Genomic DNA, 20,414 nt, shown 5'->3' with positions numbered 1-20,414 from the left:
AAGACATAATTAAATGTCTCTTTACAGAATCCAGAATGCTCCAATTTGGTTCATTGGAGAATCCATTATATGGGCAGCACACAGAGCAACCTTCAAGGGTCTCTGAATCCTTTCGAGATCTTGCTAGTGTTGACATGATCAACACTCTTGAGGACAATTTAGGCTCCTTTAATCGGGATAATTCCGTGAATTGTTAGTATTCACGACAAACCAACAAAGGGTAAAACCTTGAGTCGATTATTTCAAAGACTAATGCGAGTTCTTCGCATAATATTTCTAGAAAGTCTAAAAGTCTTGGTAAAAAGAAAAGTACGATTTGATGATCTAGAGTTACCTTATGTCCATGATAATGCGGACATAAGTTCTTTATACATCAAAAGCTTCCACAGCTTTTGAAGTCCATTTTGGACAATGTTATCAATACATTTGAAGATAATAAAAGGATCTTCTCCATTCTTAAAATTACCGCTAAATATTTTAGCAAACTTAACCAGAAGTCAATCAAGCCTTGGTCTGAAGTTAATAAAACCAATAGCTCAAAAAAGATCCCTTTGATTGTGTACCTTAGAGTATTCTCTCCAAAGACTTTTGAATATTTTTGGAATAAAGCCAAAATTTCCCTTCAAAGCACCTTTCTTTGAATTAAATCAAAATCTTCCTCCTTCACATTTTTCAGAGATGGATTAATAATTGGAATTCGGTATTGGGTTCTTGGGTTCTTGCCTTTGATTATAAAGGTATTGCCCATATTACTTGAAGGCACTCACAAGATACATCCTAGTCTTCATATCTTCCTCCCCTCGCCACATTTTGGCAATATTTTGGTCCCACGAAGATATGTTTTAATTGATGAATTACTAGAGATGGGATTTATTAAATCCATAACCATCCATCTGAAAGTATCTCGAAGCGGGAACTAATGACGTAACATTCCCGCTTACACCGTTGGTTCATGCCATAGAAAATACTATGATAAAATGGCATGGAACATTTCTTCATAATGAATTTACTCTGACTTGTCACGGATATCGAAGATGAAACTTATCCTTCAGTATTTTTGGTCCGAATCCATAAACAAAGACCTTTTGATGATATATCAAGAGTTCTTTCTCTTTCGGAATCTAAGGAGAAATTTCATACAATTACAGCAGAAGACAGAATCAGAGAAATGGCCGAAATCCGTGCTATTGGTCTTCATCAGATTAAATGGTTTATCAGATCTAATTCAGCACAAAAGTATCCAAAGTTTACTTTCTTGTCCGAATCGATAGATTTATAATCCCTCACGAGAATCTTTGGACAATTCTAATAAAACCAAATTCTTTGAGCAATTCAGCAGGGTTAGCTCATTGGCTCTTAGTCCAACAGCTATGGAGATCTTCAAATTAATAGAAGAAGAAGGACCTTATGAGTATATCAAATAAAAAGAAAGAGATCAGGTAAAACACCTGATTAATGCGGAAGAAGATCAGTCAGCAGCAAGAACACTTGATTATAAACTGAACTTTTATTTATATGGATGGAAGTGTATGTTACAAGGGGAGATAGAGAGCACTCTTAGCAAACTAGAAAGAAAATTGAAAGGTAAAATATTGGATGCCCCTCAACAAGGGTGAGGTATCCCTTTTATACTAGTCGGATCTCAAAATATAATTTGGAGTCCGCACAGGAAGTGGCGACGTGTGCTTCAATAATTGCAGTCGAATGGGCCACCTTGACAAAGCATACTTGTCTTTTACTTCTGTCTTCAAAGGATAAGAATCCTTTTGATATTTTATTCCATCACCTTTTGACTTTAAAGAAAAGAAAAAGGTGAAATGTCCCTTTCATGGGTCCTTCTTGGATAAAGTAATATGCTGATTCTATTTCTGGTCCTTAATTTGGGCCATAGTGTCTGCCATTATGCTGAGTGCGTAGATTCTCAGCAACTTGTGTCAGGATATCATTATCCACATCTTCTAGTTCTGATTCGGAGGAAAGATACCCCTGATGGTTAATATACTCATAAGGTCCTTCTTCTTCTATTAATTTGAAGATCTCCATAGCTGTTGGACTAAGAGCCAATGAGCTAACCCTGCTGAATTGCTCAAAGAATTTGGTTTTATTAGAATTGTCCAAAGATTCTCGTGGAGGGATTAAAATCTATCGATTCAGACAAGAAAGTAAACTTTGGATACTTTTGTGCTGAATTAGATCTGATAAACCATTTAATCTGATGAAGACCAATAGCACGGATTTCGCCATTTTCGATTCGATTAAATCTCACAGAATTGTATGAAATTTCTCCTTAGATTCCGAAGAGAAAGAACTCTTGATATATCATCAAAAGGTCTTTGTTTATGGATTCGACCAAAAATCTTGAAGGATAAGTTTCATCTTCAGATATTCGGGACAAGCTCGAAAGTAAATTCACAAGCGGTTCTTCCATGCCATTTTATCATAGTATTTTCTATGGCATGAACCAACGGTGAAGGCAGGAATGTTCTTTCATTAGTTCCTCGCTTCGAAAGATATTTCAGATCGATGGTTATGGATTTAATAAATCCCATCTCTAGTAATTCATCAATTAAAACATATCTTGAGGACAAAATATTGCCAAAATGTGGGGGAGGAAGATATGAAGACTAGGATGTATACCGTGAGAGCCTTGCATAATATGGGCAATACCTTTTATAATCAAAGGGCAAGAACCCAATACTATTGAATTCCAATTATTAATCCATCTCTCTGAAAATGTGAAGGAGGAAGATTTTGGATTAATTCAGCAAAGGTGCTTTGGAAGGAAATTTTGGCTTTATTCCAAAAAATTCTCGAAAAAGTCTTTGGAGAGAATACTCCAAGGTACACAATCAAGGGATCTTTTGAGCTATTGGTTTTATTAACTCGGGACCAAGGCTTAATTGACTTCGGTTAAGTTTGCTAAAATATTTAGCAAGTAATTTTAAGAACTGAGAAGATCCTTTTATTATCTTTGATCAAATGTATTGATAACATTGTTCAAAATGGACTTCAAAGCCGTGGAAGCTTTTGATGTGTAAAGAACTTATGTCTGTTATCATGGACATAAGGTAACTCTAGATCATCAAATCGTGACTTTTCTTTTACCAAGACTTTTAGACTTTCTAGAAATATTATAAGAACTCGTGATTAGTGCTTAAATAATCGGACTCAAGGTTTTACCCTTGTTGGTCTTTGCGGGAATATACCAACTCACAGGAATTATCCCAGTTAAGGAGGCCTAAATTGTCCTCAAGAGTGTTGATCATGTCAACACTAGCAGATCCTCGAAAAGGATTCAGAGACCCTTGAAGGTTGCTCGCGGTGTCACTTCCATATAATGGATTCTCCAATGAACCAAATTGAGCATTCGATTCTCAGAAGAGACATTTAATTATGTCTTAGATGTACGGTGGATATAATCCCGGAGAAATATTCTCTGAATAATGAAGAGTATATTATTTCCAAAATATTTGGATACTCATAAAGCCTTTGTTTGTGAATTATATTTCACAATCTTGGATCTTCCGGTCCTGCAAAGAAGAAGAGATAAATTCGAAAACCAAAGGATGATCCTCGAAGTTAGTGTAAATACCATGATTGTCAATTTTATTAATAGGCATAATGGTATTTAAGAAAGGGGTTCCCAGTATAATTTGCTGGGTAAGGTTTTTAATTAATAGAAAAGATAGAGGTATATGAACCTCATTCTTACTAATAGTAACCTTGGTGAGCTTATGCTGAATATTTATTTTACTACCACTAGCACTAGTCATAGTTTGAGTAGTAGTTTCAAAATATTTTGTTGGAATTAAACCTTCTTGGATGCAATTCATATCTGCACCACTATCGACTAAAGCAATATAATTATTCAGAATATATTCTTTGTCAATAATCAAGGTTATAAAAATATTCCATTTCCTAGAAAGTACAGAGGAAGTGAAACCTAGTGGTGGAAGTTATCGTCTTCCTTGAAATAGTGTTTCTCTATTTGAAACACTCTTTGCTTTAAAATGAAGAATCTCTTTGTTGAGATTCCGGATTTTATCACTTAGATTTCGAGTGACTAGAGACTTTTGAGGAACTAGGTTTATTCTTTCCTAGGCGATCAAAGACTTCTTTAAGATTATATCCTTCCGTAGGATCAACAATGTTGTCCTTTACAGTTTTAAAGCAAGTTTTAATTAACTTTAGTTTAGTGTCAGGGTCAGTAATAGAGTCTATAAGCTCTAATACAGACTGTTGTTCGGAGGTTAGAACATTAATAGCTAACCCATTCATCTGTAAGATAGCTTTCATGCTATCACATTTAGATTGCAACATGTTACACTGACATGGTGCTTCATTCTCTAAAGTACTAGAGTAAGGATCTTCAGATTCATTATCAGATTCAGAAGAACTAGTATTAAGTAAGATTTTACTTAATTGTAATTTAAGATCTCCATCAATCTCAAGATTATTAATTTTCTGTTTAGTATAACACTTATTGGCATAATGACCAACTTTTCCACATTTTAAACAAGTAATATTACTTTTATTGTGTGGATCCTTATAAAACTCTTTATTAGGTTTCCAATTTTTATTGAAATTCCTTTTATTTTTTCGAGAATATATTCTCTTACTGCTTTTCTGGGTTTTCTGGGAAGAACTCTTTTTCTTCCTTTGAAAAGGAATATCGTAAGCAAATTGCTCACAAAATTCTCCTAACTCTTTCTTACCAGACAGATTCTGTTTTTTAAGCTGATGCTGTAGCTTAAGATCATTACATAGGCTAAGGCCTTCTTGAATGACCTGACTAATGAGACTCCCATATGTATGAGACTCCATAAGAAATATTAGATCCTCCATTAAGATCTCTAAGTTTCTTCCTAACCTTTTCTCAGAAGAAGTTAGGAGACCATCAATAAATTTAGATTTCCAATGCTCACTATTAGCATCATGTAATTGTAGGACTTTGGCAGGAAGACATCCTTATACCATCTAAAATGAGATAGAGTAGGACATCTAAGATTTTGCAAAGATCTCTCTATTCTTTTTCGGTGACAAACCTTCGTCCAATAAAATGATGGACAATGGTCGCATAGAGTGTAGACCGTGATCGAAATAGATATATTCCTCGATTAGTTCTTCAACCTAACTCCACTTTAGTAGAGTTATAGATCTCATCTCTTTGCTCATGAGTGAGAACATTATCCCACCATCCTTTCTAGGTGTTTGTCGATATTTTTTGGGTTTTGGCTACATGCTTTTGGGCTGGCGGGCGGCAATTAAATAAATCCATTAGGTCAATAAACGACAACCCACTAACATTATACATTGTGTTATTGTGATTTGGTGTTTTGGCACACCAAACCATTGGACTCAACCTGTTGGCATGGGAAACCATTTAAAATGGTGTTTGTGTTAGATAATAACAGGGTGGTTCGTGAGTTAGTCAAAGTTCTAGATTAAAACCTATTGAACTGAAGAGTGGATGGGTGAATGTCATTAGAGCACGGATGTCCCCTACCGGATGCCCAATGGAATGGCACCGGAAAACCCTCAATTTCCTGCATTTAAGGTGCATATTTATAGTGAGACATTTTGTTCTGCGATAGTGGCGGTCAAGATTTCTTGTTTAGATTAGCCTAGGTGTACAATAGAAAAATATATTTTTCCTCGTTGTCTCATGTAATCAATTTCTCCTCATCTAAGTGAGACTTATAACGGTCAAAATAAACATGTATCCTTTATCTGGTATTGTTGTATTAACCAACCGTGATTAGAAGTTAGGTCATTTCCCAAACAAGCCACAATGATGACATTTTATTCCCAATTAGGACAATGTTAGAACTCGCAAAAGTTGCTTACATTATCCCACATGCCCATAGTAATGTGTTATATGTGTTGCTTATCCTGATTCTTAATCGGGAACACATTGACATTATTATAGCAATTAGGAATTACCCTAGAAGTTATCAAGGAACATTCGGTTTCATGCCCCTTAAACTTAAACTCATCATTTTGGGAAATTAAACATTGATTTTTTACTATATTTATCAAAATAATATAACGGTTGTCGCATATAGACACCACTGATTTTACCAAGGATGCAGGACATCACACATTGACCATAAAACAAACGGATCCTATAATTAGGAATGAAAGTAATAATCTTTTAAAATAATTTATTAATAGTCAAAACAAAATTTTCTTTTACAAAATTTTTACCATAATCAAAAATCAAACAAGAAATATTTATAAAATTTAAATTGAAGATACTCATTGATTTATAAAAAAAAAAAATGATTGAATTATAAAATTTATAAAAATATCGAGAACCCCAACACAAAACAAATAAGTCTCATAATAATTTACTAATTAAATCCAATTTTTCTCCACTTGAAATCAAAGCAAAACTTTTAATGAAATTACTCAATCTCAAGATTCATTGGATTCAATTTTATAGAAGATTATTAATTTTTTCAATTTTGTCAACATTGAAAAGGCACGTTGATTTAATTGATCATAGGATAAAACCAAACTAATCAAAATTAAACATTTTATATATATAAAATCTCTAGTGGTGCCTATTCAATTTTCAAGTGATGCCCATAATCAACAACCTACAATTGGTAAATTAGTCACTGCATTATAAATTAGTCACTACATAGTCAACAACATACAAGTGGTGCCCATAATCACTGCATTATAAATTAGTCATTTAACAATGCCCCAAAAAAATATATATAGGCGGGTTCATAGCTTTACAAAATTAACCTAATAAATTGCCAAAATCTTATATATCTTGGGAAAACTTGCCGCCCGTTTATTAGTCCCTATATTCGATTTTAACCCAATCTTTTTAAATCAAAAGGGTACCGAAAGTTTCACCCATAAAATTCTGGGATGGCTTTAAGTTAAAGGGCAAATTGGTGATTATAATATAATTCATTCTAAATAGCGTCTTTCCATCATCACCCTAGCAGTTGCATCGTTTAAGCTTCCACCTCGAAAAGAAAATGTCAAAACGAAAAAACACCTATTCGGTCTTTTAACTTCCCATTCCCAACTTCGGGAGATACAAGGGCAACGGTCTTTTATATCTCATTTTTGTCGAGATAACAGGTAATTCTTTCTAATAGCTATTCTTCTTCTCCTTTCTCAACTTTTATCGGAGAAAAGAAAAACTCGCCAGCTCCACTTCCCAATTTCCTTTCCCATTTTTTTTTTACAATGAAGACTTGCAACCTTTAATAATTTAATTCCCAATTTCCCATTTTTTAAAAGCAAAGTAGAATTTAATATGTGGTGTTGTTGTTGTCCTAGCGTTTCCAAGACTTATTTCTTATTTCAGAAGAAGCCCTTTCATTTTCTTGATAATCATTTCATGTTTGACCTGAAATGTTTTGGTATAGAATATCTTATCGGTTGTGTGTTTTACTTTTATATGTTTCCCTTTTTAATAAATAGTTAGACATTCCCTTATCCTCTTTTTGCTTATTTGTCAAAGTGGACTTCATGTAAAGTTGATTTTCTAAAAATTGTTACGCGGCACCTTATCCTCATGCGTCGGTGTTGCACTTTTGTTTTTCTAATTAGATATCTGACCCGGAACATACTTCTTGGAGCTATACATGGGTCTTGGGAAGAAACATAAAATGTATGTATATGTCCTTAATATTCATGTATTTATTTTATTTGTTACTTTGCATGGCACTTGAAATGATTTGGGATTATTTGGATTGATTGTTGATTGGTACAAAAAATTCGGTCGACTTAGGCAAACTAATTATCACTCTTTAAGAGCTATTCTAAATTGTAGACTTCGCCAGGTTCCCCGGCTTAGTTTACCTCTGTGGTTATTTAACTTAAAGTGCCTATCGAGTTTCTATACTTTCGGGGTACTTTTAGTTTCCATCATTTCTTCCGGCCACTTTAGCAATCCCCTTAATCCTTTCTTTTTTTAGCATTTTCTATGGATTGGATGTTATGGTCTCGACAAAGGTAGAAGGTGCATGCTTGAACAAGTACACTTTCTTCTTATGTTTTAGGAGTTTCTTATGTTGATTAAGAACAAAATGACTTACATGGTGATCAACAAGGGGATGTTTCTTATAACAATTTCACATGGGAAGGCACGGTCCAAGAGAATGTTATAATGGGAATGTGTAAGTCTTAAATGTTTTTTTTTTTGTTCATTTTATGGATTTAAAGCAATTATTTGTTCTCTAACTTTGATCTTTCTCGCTCCACCAACTTTGTTGGAGAGCTATTTCACAACAAAAAAATAAGTTGTAAGATACTATTTCCTTATTTGTGATTTTGTGATGTAAGCTATTAGATAAAATGCATAACGTAGATTGGTTTATCGGTCTCCCCACGTTAAGCTTTTCTCAGAATATAATCGAATATGCTTAATCTCTAATTTTTCCCTGCTATATATTTAAAGTTGTGGGGGTTTCCTTTAGACTACATATATATTCAATTTCATCATTTGTTTTAACATGAAAATTGGGTGTATTTGTTTTGACTTGGGGTGTATTTGTTATGATTATGAATGTTGGTTAGTGAGTCTCTTCACTTGAATAAGAAAAAAAAAAACGCTACATTTTTGGCAAGACTTACTCGCTTAGTTAACCAGTGGTAGCATCCAACTCAACTTGATGAGGAGTGCACCGATTGATTGCTTATTGCAACCCCCCCAGATCATAAATGCTCTCCTTTACCAGTACCCACATGCTCCTAAAACTTCACCGACCTAATTTATAGAGAGAGTCTAATCAATATACACATGCTGCTCGACCTACCACCAAACGGTTCACACACTTAAGCGGTGAAATGGAGCAATACTTTTCCTCGTAAATGAATTTGGTTAATAAGGTGGAGTTCCATCCAAGATGCTCTGTTGAGGCTCACGAGAATGCAACTCACCCTACTTTTCCGTGTACTAGATTTTCATATTCAACATTTGTTTCTCCTCGGCATCGACATCACCGCCGCCCACGCTCGGGCCATTTCTCTCATGAAACCCACTGATAGGTTCACACTTAAATTATTTTTTCCAAAATTACTTCCTATCGCAGCCTACACATTGAGGATTCATGCTGCGAGAGGCACCCGACACATATTTAAATGAGGAATCATCTTGGTATGGAGGTGGAAGATGTTGTTACATATGTTGGACAAGGTGCCGGTGCGGTTGGACTTGCTTCCCTATTGGGATTTTTTTTCATATTGCCAACAGTTACATCAATTGTATTGCTAAGTAGGACTTGCTGAGGTGGACAAGTCTGGTCATTCTTCACAGATTGGAAAAGGAAGGACGGACCGGACTGCTGGTCCGGTTAAAACCTTTTGTGTTGTGGATCGAGCTCATGCTAATGTTGTTGCAATGAGTAGAATGTTTATTGGGGCTATAATAGGAATCGGAATCAAAATTGTAAAATCCGCTCTTTATTCACAGCTTTAGTGCTATTATCAAGTGGTAAACATCTTGCTAAATTTACACTCGATCCCCGATTAGAGGTAGAGGCAATGAGTACACCTGTAATTATATAGCCTTTTCAAGTTTACAAAGTACCAAAATGTCTCCAAATATTTTTCAAGAAAAATACACACCGGAAGTCAACTTTAGAAATACCTTGAGAAGGGTGCAAAGATTCTTAACATTGTCTTCATGATTAGATGTACCATCTGTATTGTCAATCCGTCTGAGCCTTTTTGAACTTGGTTCCAGGGTCGTTAGAATGATATTACCCCAAGTTGCCGGATCTTTGATTTCTGAGATCTTAGATGCACCGTTTAAAGCCTCAAACATGAATGTTTCTCCGGCACCAAACAAGTAGCAATAGAGCATATTAGGTCAAGCTTGGTCCCTCGCTTTGCAAATAGGATCCCTCGAGGGTGTATTTGTTATGATTATGAATCTTTGGTTAGTGAGTCTCTTCACTTGAATAAGAAAAAACACTACATTTTTACAAGACTTACTTGCTTAGTTAACCCTGGTGGTAGCATCCAACTCAACTTTTGGGGGTGCACCGGATTGGATTGCCTATTCTCTCTCTCTCCCCAAATAGATCATAAATGCTCTCCTTCATCAATTACCTACATGCTCCTAGAACTTCACCCCACCTAATTTATAGAGAGAGTCTAATCAATATACACAAATATGCTTTGACCTACCACCAAACTTAACAGTTCACACACTTAAGCGGGTGAAATGGAGGTCCTTGGAATGCATTGTTATGACCAACACTAGAAGGCTCTAGCGATGCTCACTAACACTAGTGGGATTCCTATTTCGAAGTATAACATCTTATTTATACTACTTTCTGACAAGTGACAACGACTAGATGTCCAAATAGAGTAGAGCATATGTCTGAATTTTCCTCCTTTTTTTCCCCTTTAGAGCCCAAATAGAATTATTATTACTTGCATTTTAGTGTTTATAAATCAAGTAGTACTTTCATTTATAGATTCTGAATTAGAATAAGTAGTACTTTCATATATAGCTTTGCTAATTCCATTTCTTTTCCGAAACAACTATTGATCGATTTGTTGCTTTTGTCCTTATAAGAGGTGAAACTAATTTAGTTTGTAGTGCCCATTTGGCCATTACTGAAATTCGGTGACATTCTTGAAAAGAACGTTACTCTGAGTTCCTAATGAACATGCTTCAGTTCTATTCCATAATAGTTTGGTGCAACTTTTATTTAATGTATAATTTCTGAAATGTGACAATTCTTGCAGGTTCCTTTTCAAATCAATCATGATGATCGAAATGGTGTAGGTTTGACTCATCTAACATTATGACTGTGAATCAAGAAGGGTTTCTACACCACATTCCACTGTACCTGCAAAACTGACCCAACATCAAGGCACCAAGGTTTAAGACAAGGCCGACAATATGAATATGTGTACAATCTATCTCTAAAAGAAGTACTTCTACACATGACCGGGCCAAATAATGCACAAGGAAGGAGTAATCTGTGCATGCACCAAGACAACGTTTACACCCCATACGACGGTTCTACCTCAAAATTGATCAAATGTCCTTGTCCCCAATTCTGATTACTAGATAGGAATGGATAATGGTTGACAGTTTTTACGGATGCTGCACCGGTGTTGGATCGTCAAGGCTAGACATGTCACCAAACATCCAAGTGTATGCGGTGCATATTGACAACGATAACATTATGATTATAAACTATATATGCACTATTTGGATTTTTAATTGCTCTCTTTGGATAATATATATTCATCTATTGGTGTTATAGATTTACTTCCAAGGGTAATTGGTTTACATGGAAGAATGATAGTACGTATTAATAAATAGACATTTTATAACGATACTTCAAGTCCTTGGCTGGAATGCTCAATGATTCGAAGTGTTGTAAACAAAGATGGGAAATGTCACTTCCATTATAAAGTCATCAAATGGAATACTGGACAAAGTTCTAAAACAACTCTCACATATACATCTTTTAGACCACAAAAAAAAAGGAGTTCTTAGAATCACTAGCTTATTATTATTAGGTGATAGTAGATGTCAATCAATGTCGTATACTAGCTTTTTTCAATTAGTTCCCATATTTTTTTGTTTTAGGCCAAAGTTTCAAATCAAAAGGGTATCGAAAAGTTGGACAACCACTTAATATATTTTACTTTCACGAAGGGTAAATTGGTAAATAGATATTCTCAAACAATGCACCGTTTGAACACTCTCTGCTTTCCCAATTAAAAGGTTAAAAAAATGAAAAAAATATATGTTCTTCTTCTCTATTCCTGCGATTCTCCTCAACCCTCTCTAAAAAATGCCTTGCCATTTTTTAATTTGTTTTTCTCTCTCTCAGTCTCCAATTTCATATAATAACTCTCTTCTATATATCGAAAAATTCCTCTTGCGGTTTGAGCGCATTGCCTAGCCATGGAAGAGGTATGTTAGATTACTTTTGTATATGATTGTTTTCCGTGTGATAACGATGATTCAGAAAAAATATTCATTGTGCACAAGTTTAATCCAAAAATGTGGTGGCAAGCAATAGTGTATAGTATTGAATATCATAAATCATAATCACTTCTTCCAAGTAACAAATTATTGTGTTACTCTCTGCTTCTCCTTGCCTTTTATCTTTCAATGGAATATATCTTGGTAAACATTGATGTATGTTTATCTTTTCTTTCTTAATTTTCTTTCTTTCACTTTTTTTGGGATTGCAATCATCTATTTTTGAAATCCTCTTTCCCAAATTATATATGGTTTTGTTTTTGTTTTTTTTTTACATATTAAGGCATCATATATTGTAACTGAACATTGATCATAGTAAATGATATCTCCTTCACTTTTTTTTTAATGTTGGTCCAGTTAAAATTTTCGATTTTGTTAGTTAATTTGCCCTGTTTTATGATCAAAGAGGTATCCTTTCGATGATTATTTTGTATGTTCTCGACGTCTTGGTCCACTTTTGTCAATAAATACTCTCTCGGTCGATTAGCTATGTCGATGTTAGCCTTTATGCTTGACATGAAGTTTCATTAGGAACATCATTTATGTATCTGGGCAGTGGGAAAAAAATAAAGTATATATGCACTCTATATCCATAATAAAGTGTCTTGGTATCAACATTCTTACTTTTGCTTCCAAATCCAGAGTCTATAAATTGTGACACACCCAGTTAATTTTACCTAGATGAAAGGATATATAAATCTTTTCACGCTTCTAAATCAAAGCAGTTATTGGAAGATTCAAGATTGGTTTATTGTTTTCAAATTAGAGCAGATACTGTACATTTGATTTCTATTGAATATAAGATCACTAATTTATTTGGTAAGACATTGTTTTCCTCTACAATCATGTTCCAAAGTAATCAGTAATCAATGTTCTGGTGATGACTGGAAAGTCCCCATAGTAGAAAAGACCTTTACTCAAAATTATGTTTCCCATCTATAGTTATTTTTAATGGGATTGACTCTATTTAATTTGTTACCTTCACTTATTTTATATATATCCGTCTTAGAATATATCTTATCTGCTAGATGGCATTTTCATTATATTTTACTATGTTAGATAGACTAATAAATGGGAGAAGAAAAATCTCCTGACTAACTTAAGTTCTCTAAGATGGCCATTGGTTTAAAATTAATTTGAAGGATGCGTGTCAGAAATGCATTGTCTTTTAAAACTTATCATTTCCACACACAAAAATGAAGGTTAAGAAACAAGGATCATTATCTCTTTATTGACATTTTTGTTTCCACTTTTATACTATTGTTTATATTGATATCAAAAGAGAGTCAGTTACATGTGATTCCCAATCTTGCTTCGACAGTCTCAAGCCTAGATAAACAAATAGGAGAATGGTTGTATTGTTGTGTTGTATGAATGAGTCAAAGTGCTTTATCATATCTTATGTGCAGTTATCTTAAATCAGCTTCTGCGATAGGTAATAGTGGTATTTTTTTTGTATCTCCAAGTCTTATACCTTATTTCAAATATTTTAGTTGCATATAATGTATATGTTACCATGGATTTTATGTCTAATTCTTCAGATCGTATATGAAAGATCGATGCTACTGCTAACAAGGGTATTTGCAACAAATTAAATTAAGGGTTTTGTATTTCCATATGAAGTAATAAGGTTTTCTATATCAAGGGGGAAGAGGTATGAAACTATCTTTTCTATTCTTTTTCATTGTTTTTTGTTTTATTTTTGTTTGTTTCATTGTCTCAAGTATCTACTAGTCCATGTTCCTGCTATCCTTTTACTCATAGATGATTGATAGTTCTACATATTAGGAAAAGAATATGAATCATATTATTTGTGATGCTCAGGCATGTTAGTGAATGGCCTCAACTTCTAATATAAAGATAATGCGTCATCGAGGTTAAACTCAAGTTGGAAATGGGGTATGGTGGATGGATTTCTTACCAGATTGTCATTGTTGGAATTTGAAGCAGAAAACTTATGATCCTTTACAAAAACTTTCTTCACATTGGACACGATTTTAGATCCTCCTCTAAAGAGCTTCACGATGCATCTTAATAGACTTGATGGGCGGATCAGTCCTCTATTAACTTCTCACAACACTACCAACAATTGTGCTATTATTTTCATGTAAGTCTCAAGGTGCTCAAGAGTACATACATATTTGTTTACCCTGAATATGCAGTTGATATTGGCATGTATACCCCACTTTGTATCAAGGATGTTATTGTTGTTTTGTTTTGTTTTAAATATATTATGACGTTATGGTCCAAATCAAATTTCCTCATGTCATAAGCTAAATTTACTATCCTAGAGTTCACTCCATATTTAGGTATAAATTTTTGATACTTTGTAAACTTTGGACGCATTTTCATTTGTTATAAGAGTGCAATTTGAAGACAAAATTACATATTTTTTTTTGCCAGTTTAATTATTTTTAAAAACAATAACAGGAATTAGTAATCTTATACCAGTTATCTTATGACAGAATAATAGGAAAACAACTTTTTCGTTTAGGTCATGATGCACGTTCTTAGAATGTGTCTTACAATCTTTGAGGAATGTTACCACTTGCCTTCAAACTACCCGTCATTAAGGTTTCAGCATTATCTGTATATATTATCACCGTTACTGACATATATACATGTTCCTAAATTTAAAATAATTCAACTTTCATTCTATCACGTGCAACGCACGTGCCCATTTGCTAGTTGGGAATTAATGCTCAAAGTGGACTTGTAAAGCTCATCAGTACCCCCACCCTTGCAACATCGGTATATTATTAGAACCATCATAATAGAAGTTTAATTTGTATAAGGAAATAAATAAGGAAAGGGTTATTTAGGCTTTAGTCCTACTTTTTAAGGGGTATTTAGGCTTTAGTCCTAAAATTATCGATTATTAGGTTTTATTCCTACTTCCATCTTCGATTTTCTTAAATGACCAAAATACCCTTAGAGCATGTTTATCACGTGACTTGAAATTGCATATAAGTAGGACCAAAACCTAATTTACCCAATTACAGGAGGGGTAAATCGTAAAAATGAGATTCGACTACGTAACACAATATTGTGTTCATTGAGTCCTTTGAATTGGAGTGCTACATTTATAGGATAAAAATACAAATACAAATACAAATATTGACGAGTTGCGTGTTTAATACAAATACAAATACAAATATTGACGAGTTGCGTGTTTAATAAAAAATATACAGTGAAGAATTTACCGCTCGAATTGAGGTTCTTCTCTAAAGAGAGTGCCACGTAGACAGAGAGACCTTCCAGCTCAGAAAAGCCCAAGCCCATAAATGGTTTTAGTGAGCCCTGAATCTACTACACAGAGTTGGTTTTACAAGTATAGCCCTGCTTTTAAAATGTTTATGATTAAAACTAAATGGACATTATTGTATTAAACTAGTGCTCCAGTAGGACTAAACAAACGGAAAAAAAAAATGAAATCTCCGCCCCTTTCGTCTTCTCTCACGACTTTCGTAATCCGAATGAAATGGGGGGAGTGAGAAGAATTTTCCCTCAATATCTCACCTAATTCATCAAGATGAAAACTATCAATGATCAAATGACATATATAATTTATGTAGGAAACTTATTATAAAATTATATTTATTGTTAAGTAAACAAGAAAATCAAATTGATACAACAAATATGTCATGAACAAACTTTTCGTTCAACAAACTAACTTAATTTACCAATGATTAAATTCGATCCTAGTGATAATCAGTATGTCCTTATTAAGACAAATTTGCTCCCTCTCGGTACTCAAGGTTGATGAACAATTGTCTCCCAAGATAGAACGGATTTCAATCCCATGAATGTAGCACTCCAATTCAAAGGATTTCAATGAACGCAACATTGTGTTTGTATAGTCGAATCTCACCCTCTTTTAAGTTATTGGGTAAATTAGGTTTTGATCCTACTTTTATGCAATTTCAAGTCACGTGATAAACATGCTCTAAGGGTATTTTGGTCATTTAAGAAAATCGAAGGTGGAAGTAGGACTAAAACCTAATAATCGATAATTTTATGACTAAAACCTAAATACCCCATAAAAAGTAAGACTAAAGCCTAAATAACCCATAAGGAAAGTGGAACACGTCTTTACCAAGGTGATCAACACATTTAAACTATTAGTGCAAAGACTAGCATAGATATGTACAATAAGGCAAGCACTAGTGAAAAGTTAGTTGGGGATCGAGAGGCTTAGCCAGGGCATATCCTCAACCCCATGGCTCCGTCACTAGTTGCAAATAAAGGAATACGGGAATTGGGGACAGTAAGTTGAAGCGAGGTAGATTTTAGATGAAACTAATGTTTAAGAGTTAAGCTTAAGAAGTTAAGAGTACGTACTCCATGCAAAATCTTGGAAAAATCATTAAAATTACACTTGTATGTGGTTAAGTTGAGTGTCTAAGACATATCTTAAAGCGTTATCAAGGAAAAGAAAAAATTATTGATTTGGGTACTGAATTATAGTGGATTTTACAAAATAGGTACTGTATTATTTTTTTTGCAAAATAGGGTATCGTAGATTTCAAATATTGCTAAAATGGGTACCGTCTATATATACTGTAAAGTATGTATATGTATTTGATAATTTGGCATACATAATGCGTACAAATGGCAAGTCAGTCTCCACATAAGTAGGCATGCACCTAAAACACGGAGTCTCTATCTAAAATTTCTAAATGTGAAATAATCTATTTTATTCTGTTTTTAGGGTAAGTTATATTTGTTAATTAGTTTTTCAGTATTCATCAAAAGAACAAAGCAGACAAAATGAGGAAGTCGACAGGAGGAAAGGCAGCAAGGAAGTAAGGAAATCAGCACCAACAACCGGAGGAGTCAAGAATCCCCATCGTTTCAAGCTCGGCCTTTGTTGCTGCTCCTCGTGAAATCGTGAAGTACCGTAAGAGTAATCGAGCTTTTAATTAGAAGCTTCCATTTCCAAATGCTTTGTCCATAAAATTGCCCAAGATTTCAAGACCGATCTCCGTTTCGTGAGCTCTGTTGTTGCTTTGCTTTGCAAGAGGTTCTTTGAGGCTTATTTGGTCGGACTATTTGAGGACACAAATCTCTCGTGCAATTCATGCATGCCAAGCGAGTCACTATCATGCCTAAGGACATCCAAATTGCTAGAAGGATTAAGTGGTGAACGATGCTTTAAGGTGTTTGAGATATTTGGGGGTATGAGTTGTTGTTTAGGGTTTCTTGATGTAGTTTCTTTTTGTTTTAGGGGTTGTAAAAGTGTTATGAGAAGTGTTTGATGGTTTGTCCGCACTTTTTGGACTTATGTTTCTAGATTTTCAACTATTAATGAAATTACTCTTTTGTTAATGAAATTTTAATTGTTTTGATTGGTTATTTGAATGTATAATGGAATTATTATCCGCTATACTAAAACCATGTTTAAATATGCTATAATACTTTCTTCTTCTTTTGATGAATACTGAAAAACTAATTAACAAATATAACTTACCCTAAAAAACAGAATAAATAGATTATTTCGCGATTTAGAAATTTTAGATAGAGACTCAATGCGTTTTAGGCATGCCTACTTAACAAATATGTATACATACTTCACAAGATACATATCACGGTACCCATATTAGCAATATTTGAAATCTACGGTACCCTATTTTGCAAAAAAATAATACATTACCCATAATGTAAAATCCACTATAGTTCAAGACCCATGTCAATAATTTTTTCTCAAGGAAAATAAGAGATATATTTTAGTCTCGGATCAATATTGTCTTCAGTACTAATGCCTAATGTTGTTGAATATGCATGTCTAACGTCTCATACATGGAAAAGGCAAATTTTGTCTACAAACTTTGGTGCCATCTTAGAAAAAAAAATCAAATAGTCTTGTACAGTATGAAAGTCCTCGCCAATGGCTCTATAAATGGGAGGTTGTAAAATTAAATAGACTAAAGAGACGATATTGGGTGTGTTTTCTATTAATTGAGAGAAAACGATGAATTATCAGTTATATATATAGAGATTACATTAGGTTTACATCTAGGGTTAGAGTTCCCAAATCAGTACATGGTTAGAATAGGAAGCTTCTAATACAAGTAATAGAAACTTCGACTCGTTAGTCGAAGTTGCATCTGGTGAAGTGAGAGCGTCGCGGCTCACTCGGATGTGTGTTAGATGGGCGTCTTGCGCCTTGTTTGTCTGTGTGAGAGTGTATTCTTATTACTCCCCCTCAAATTAGATCGTGGATATCAGTAACGGCCAACTTGAGAACTAGAAGCTGAAAGGAATGACTTCCTAGTGGTTTGGTGAAAATGTTAGCAATTTGATCAACAGAACGAGTGTACTACGGATCAATTAGCCGTGATTGAATCTTCTCAAGAACAAAATGGCAATCAAGCTCAATATGCTTGGTCCGTTTGTGAAATACTGGATTCTCAGCTATATGAATAGTAGCTTGATTGTCATAGTGAAGAGAAATAGGTTGATAGTGAGGAATACCAAGATCAGCAAGAAGGTATGTCACCTATTGCAATTCAGAAGTGATAGAGGCCATAACACGATATTCGCTTTCATGGATGACCCGGCAACGGTTTTTCGTTTCTTGGTTTTCTAAGATATTGGACTGGAACTAAGAAAAATGCAATCACCAGTGGTAGAACGACGGGTTGTGGGACAACCTGCCCAATCAGAATCACAAATCCTCATAAGTGGAGAGGACTGCTGGAGGAAAGAAGGATGCCTTTACTAGGAGACCCTTTGAGATATCGAAGAACTCGATGTGCGGATCCATATGAGCAATTCTCGCGGGCGTGCATGAATTGGCTTAGTACATGAACCACATAAACAAAGTCGGGGCGTGTGACAGTAAGATATATCAGACGACCAATGAGACGCCTATAGGATGAGGGATTGGACAAAGGATCACCATCATTAGGGGATAATCGGAGATTCTGCTCCATAGGAAAACCTACTACACGGCCACCTAGTAAACCAAAGAAAAACGAAAGATTTCCAAAGTATACTTCCGTTGATTCAAAAGCATCCCTTGGTTCGAACATGCCACTTCAATGCCAAGAAAATATTTTAAACAGCCCAAGTCTTTAATATGAAACTGCTGAGATAAGAAGTCTTTGAGATGGTTGATGGCATGAAGATCAGTTCCAGTAACAATAATGTCGTCAACATAGACCAAGACATAAACAGAGGATATGAGAGAAACTTTAGAGAAAAGAGAATAATCAACCTTGGACTGTATGAAGCCGACAAATTTCAAAATGCTAAAAAACTTGGCAAACCATTGTCTGGATGCTTGCTTGAGGCCATACAATGATTTGTGAAGTTTGCATACCCCGTCTCCCCTTTTGAAAGCAAAGCCGGTGGAAGAGACATGTAGACTTCCTCATGTAAATCACCATGTAAGAAAGCATTGTTGACATCAAGTTGGTGAACATGCCAACCTTTAACCAACTGCAATGGATAGAAGTGCAATAACAATGACAAACTTGGCTACAAGAGCAAAGGTCTCATGATAATCGAACCCCTCAACTTGAGTAAAGCCTTTAGCCACCAAACATGCTTTGAACCGTTCAATAGAACCATCAGAATTGTATTTGACCTTGAAACCCCACTTGCAACCAATGGGCTTTTTGTGTGGTGGTAAAGGTGTGAGACTCCAAGTACCATTCTGTTCAAGAGCCGCAATCTCAGTAGCCATGGCATCACGCCAATGTTTAAACTTCATGGCTTGAGAAAAAGAAGTAGGCTCATCTGTAGAAGAAATTGCAGAAAGAAATGTTCTATGTGCAGTAGAGAACTTATCATAGGAGATGTAATGATAGAGAGGATGTGCAGTACCTGAGTGCGCGGAAGCGGATGGAGAGGGATTGCAGTAATAGTCCATAAGTTCCACAGGAGGATGGCGGTCACGAGGTGGAAGTTCAACTGGTGAAGCAGGTTTAGGTGACGGGGAAAGGTTGAAAGGAATTGGAGATGGTGTCTCAGTTGGTGAAGGCTGGAAAGGAACTAGAGAAGGGAGTGCTTTAGAGGAAGTGAGGGGGCGCGCACGCTCTAAGTGGGCATCAAATGGGCGTGTGCGCACTGTAACCTGTGGATGTGGGGTTAAGGTTGGTGATGGGGTTGATTGTAAGGTGGAAGTAGGTGTAGGGAACTCAAGAAGAGGCAATGACACAACTAGAATCGAGGAAGGGGGTGGAACTAGCCCCATACACATGTCGGTAAATGGAAAAATTGACTCATGAAAGACAACATCACGAGAAACGTAAAGTGTTTTAGAGGCAATATCATAAACACGATACCCCTTTTGTGCATATGGGTAGCCGACAAAGATACTCGGTTTAGCACGTTGATCAAACTTATGTCTAATGTGCAGATTATGTGCGAAACATAGGCAACCAAACACTTTTAAGTGTGCATACGAGGGTGGTTGGCCAAT

General features: G+C 35.1%; 1 protein-coding gene across 1 annotated transcript; it reads right to left on the bottom strand.

The window, feature by feature from the left end:
- Nucleotides 1-18,305: 18,305 nt before the first annotated feature.
- Nucleotides 18,306-20,192, bottom strand: LOC147482622 (uncharacterized). The gene is made up of 4 exons (XM_086579365.1): nucleotides 19,473-20,192; nucleotides 19,258-19,429; nucleotides 18,793-18,944; nucleotides 18,306-18,485 (listed from the first exon to the last, which is right to left on the bottom strand). The coding sequence occupies exons 1-4, from the start codon at nucleotides 20,190-20,192 to the stop codon at nucleotides 18,306-18,308; spliced, it is 1,224 nt and encodes a 407-aa protein (XP_086435491.1).
- Nucleotides 20,193-20,414: the final 222 nt, after the last annotated feature.

The sequence above is a fragment of the Coptis chinensis genome, chromosome 8 (genome assembly GCF_015680905.1).
Source record: "Coptis chinensis isolate HL-2020 chromosome 8, ASM1568090v1, whole genome shotgun sequence".
NCBI classification, from domain to species: domain Eukaryota; kingdom Viridiplantae; phylum Streptophyta; class Magnoliopsida; order Ranunculales; family Ranunculaceae; genus Coptis; species Coptis chinensis.
Note: the sequence above shows the minus strand (reverse complement) of the source record. Positions and strands in the feature narration are given on the sequence as shown.

Coding starts and splice junctions, on each gene's coding strand:
- LOC147482622 (XM_086579365.1), bottom strand. CDS start 20,192: ATGTGTATGGGGCTAGTTCCACCCCCTTCCTCGATTCTAGTTGTGTCA. Junction 19,430..19,472: donor ATCATGAGACCTTTGCTCTT/GTAGCCAAGTTT, acceptor TATCCATTGCAG/TTGGTTAAAGGTTGGCATGT. Junction 18,945..19,257: donor AAGCAAGCATCCAGACAATG/GTTTGCCAAGTT, acceptor TTGGTTTACTAG/GTGGCCGTGTAGTAGGTTTT.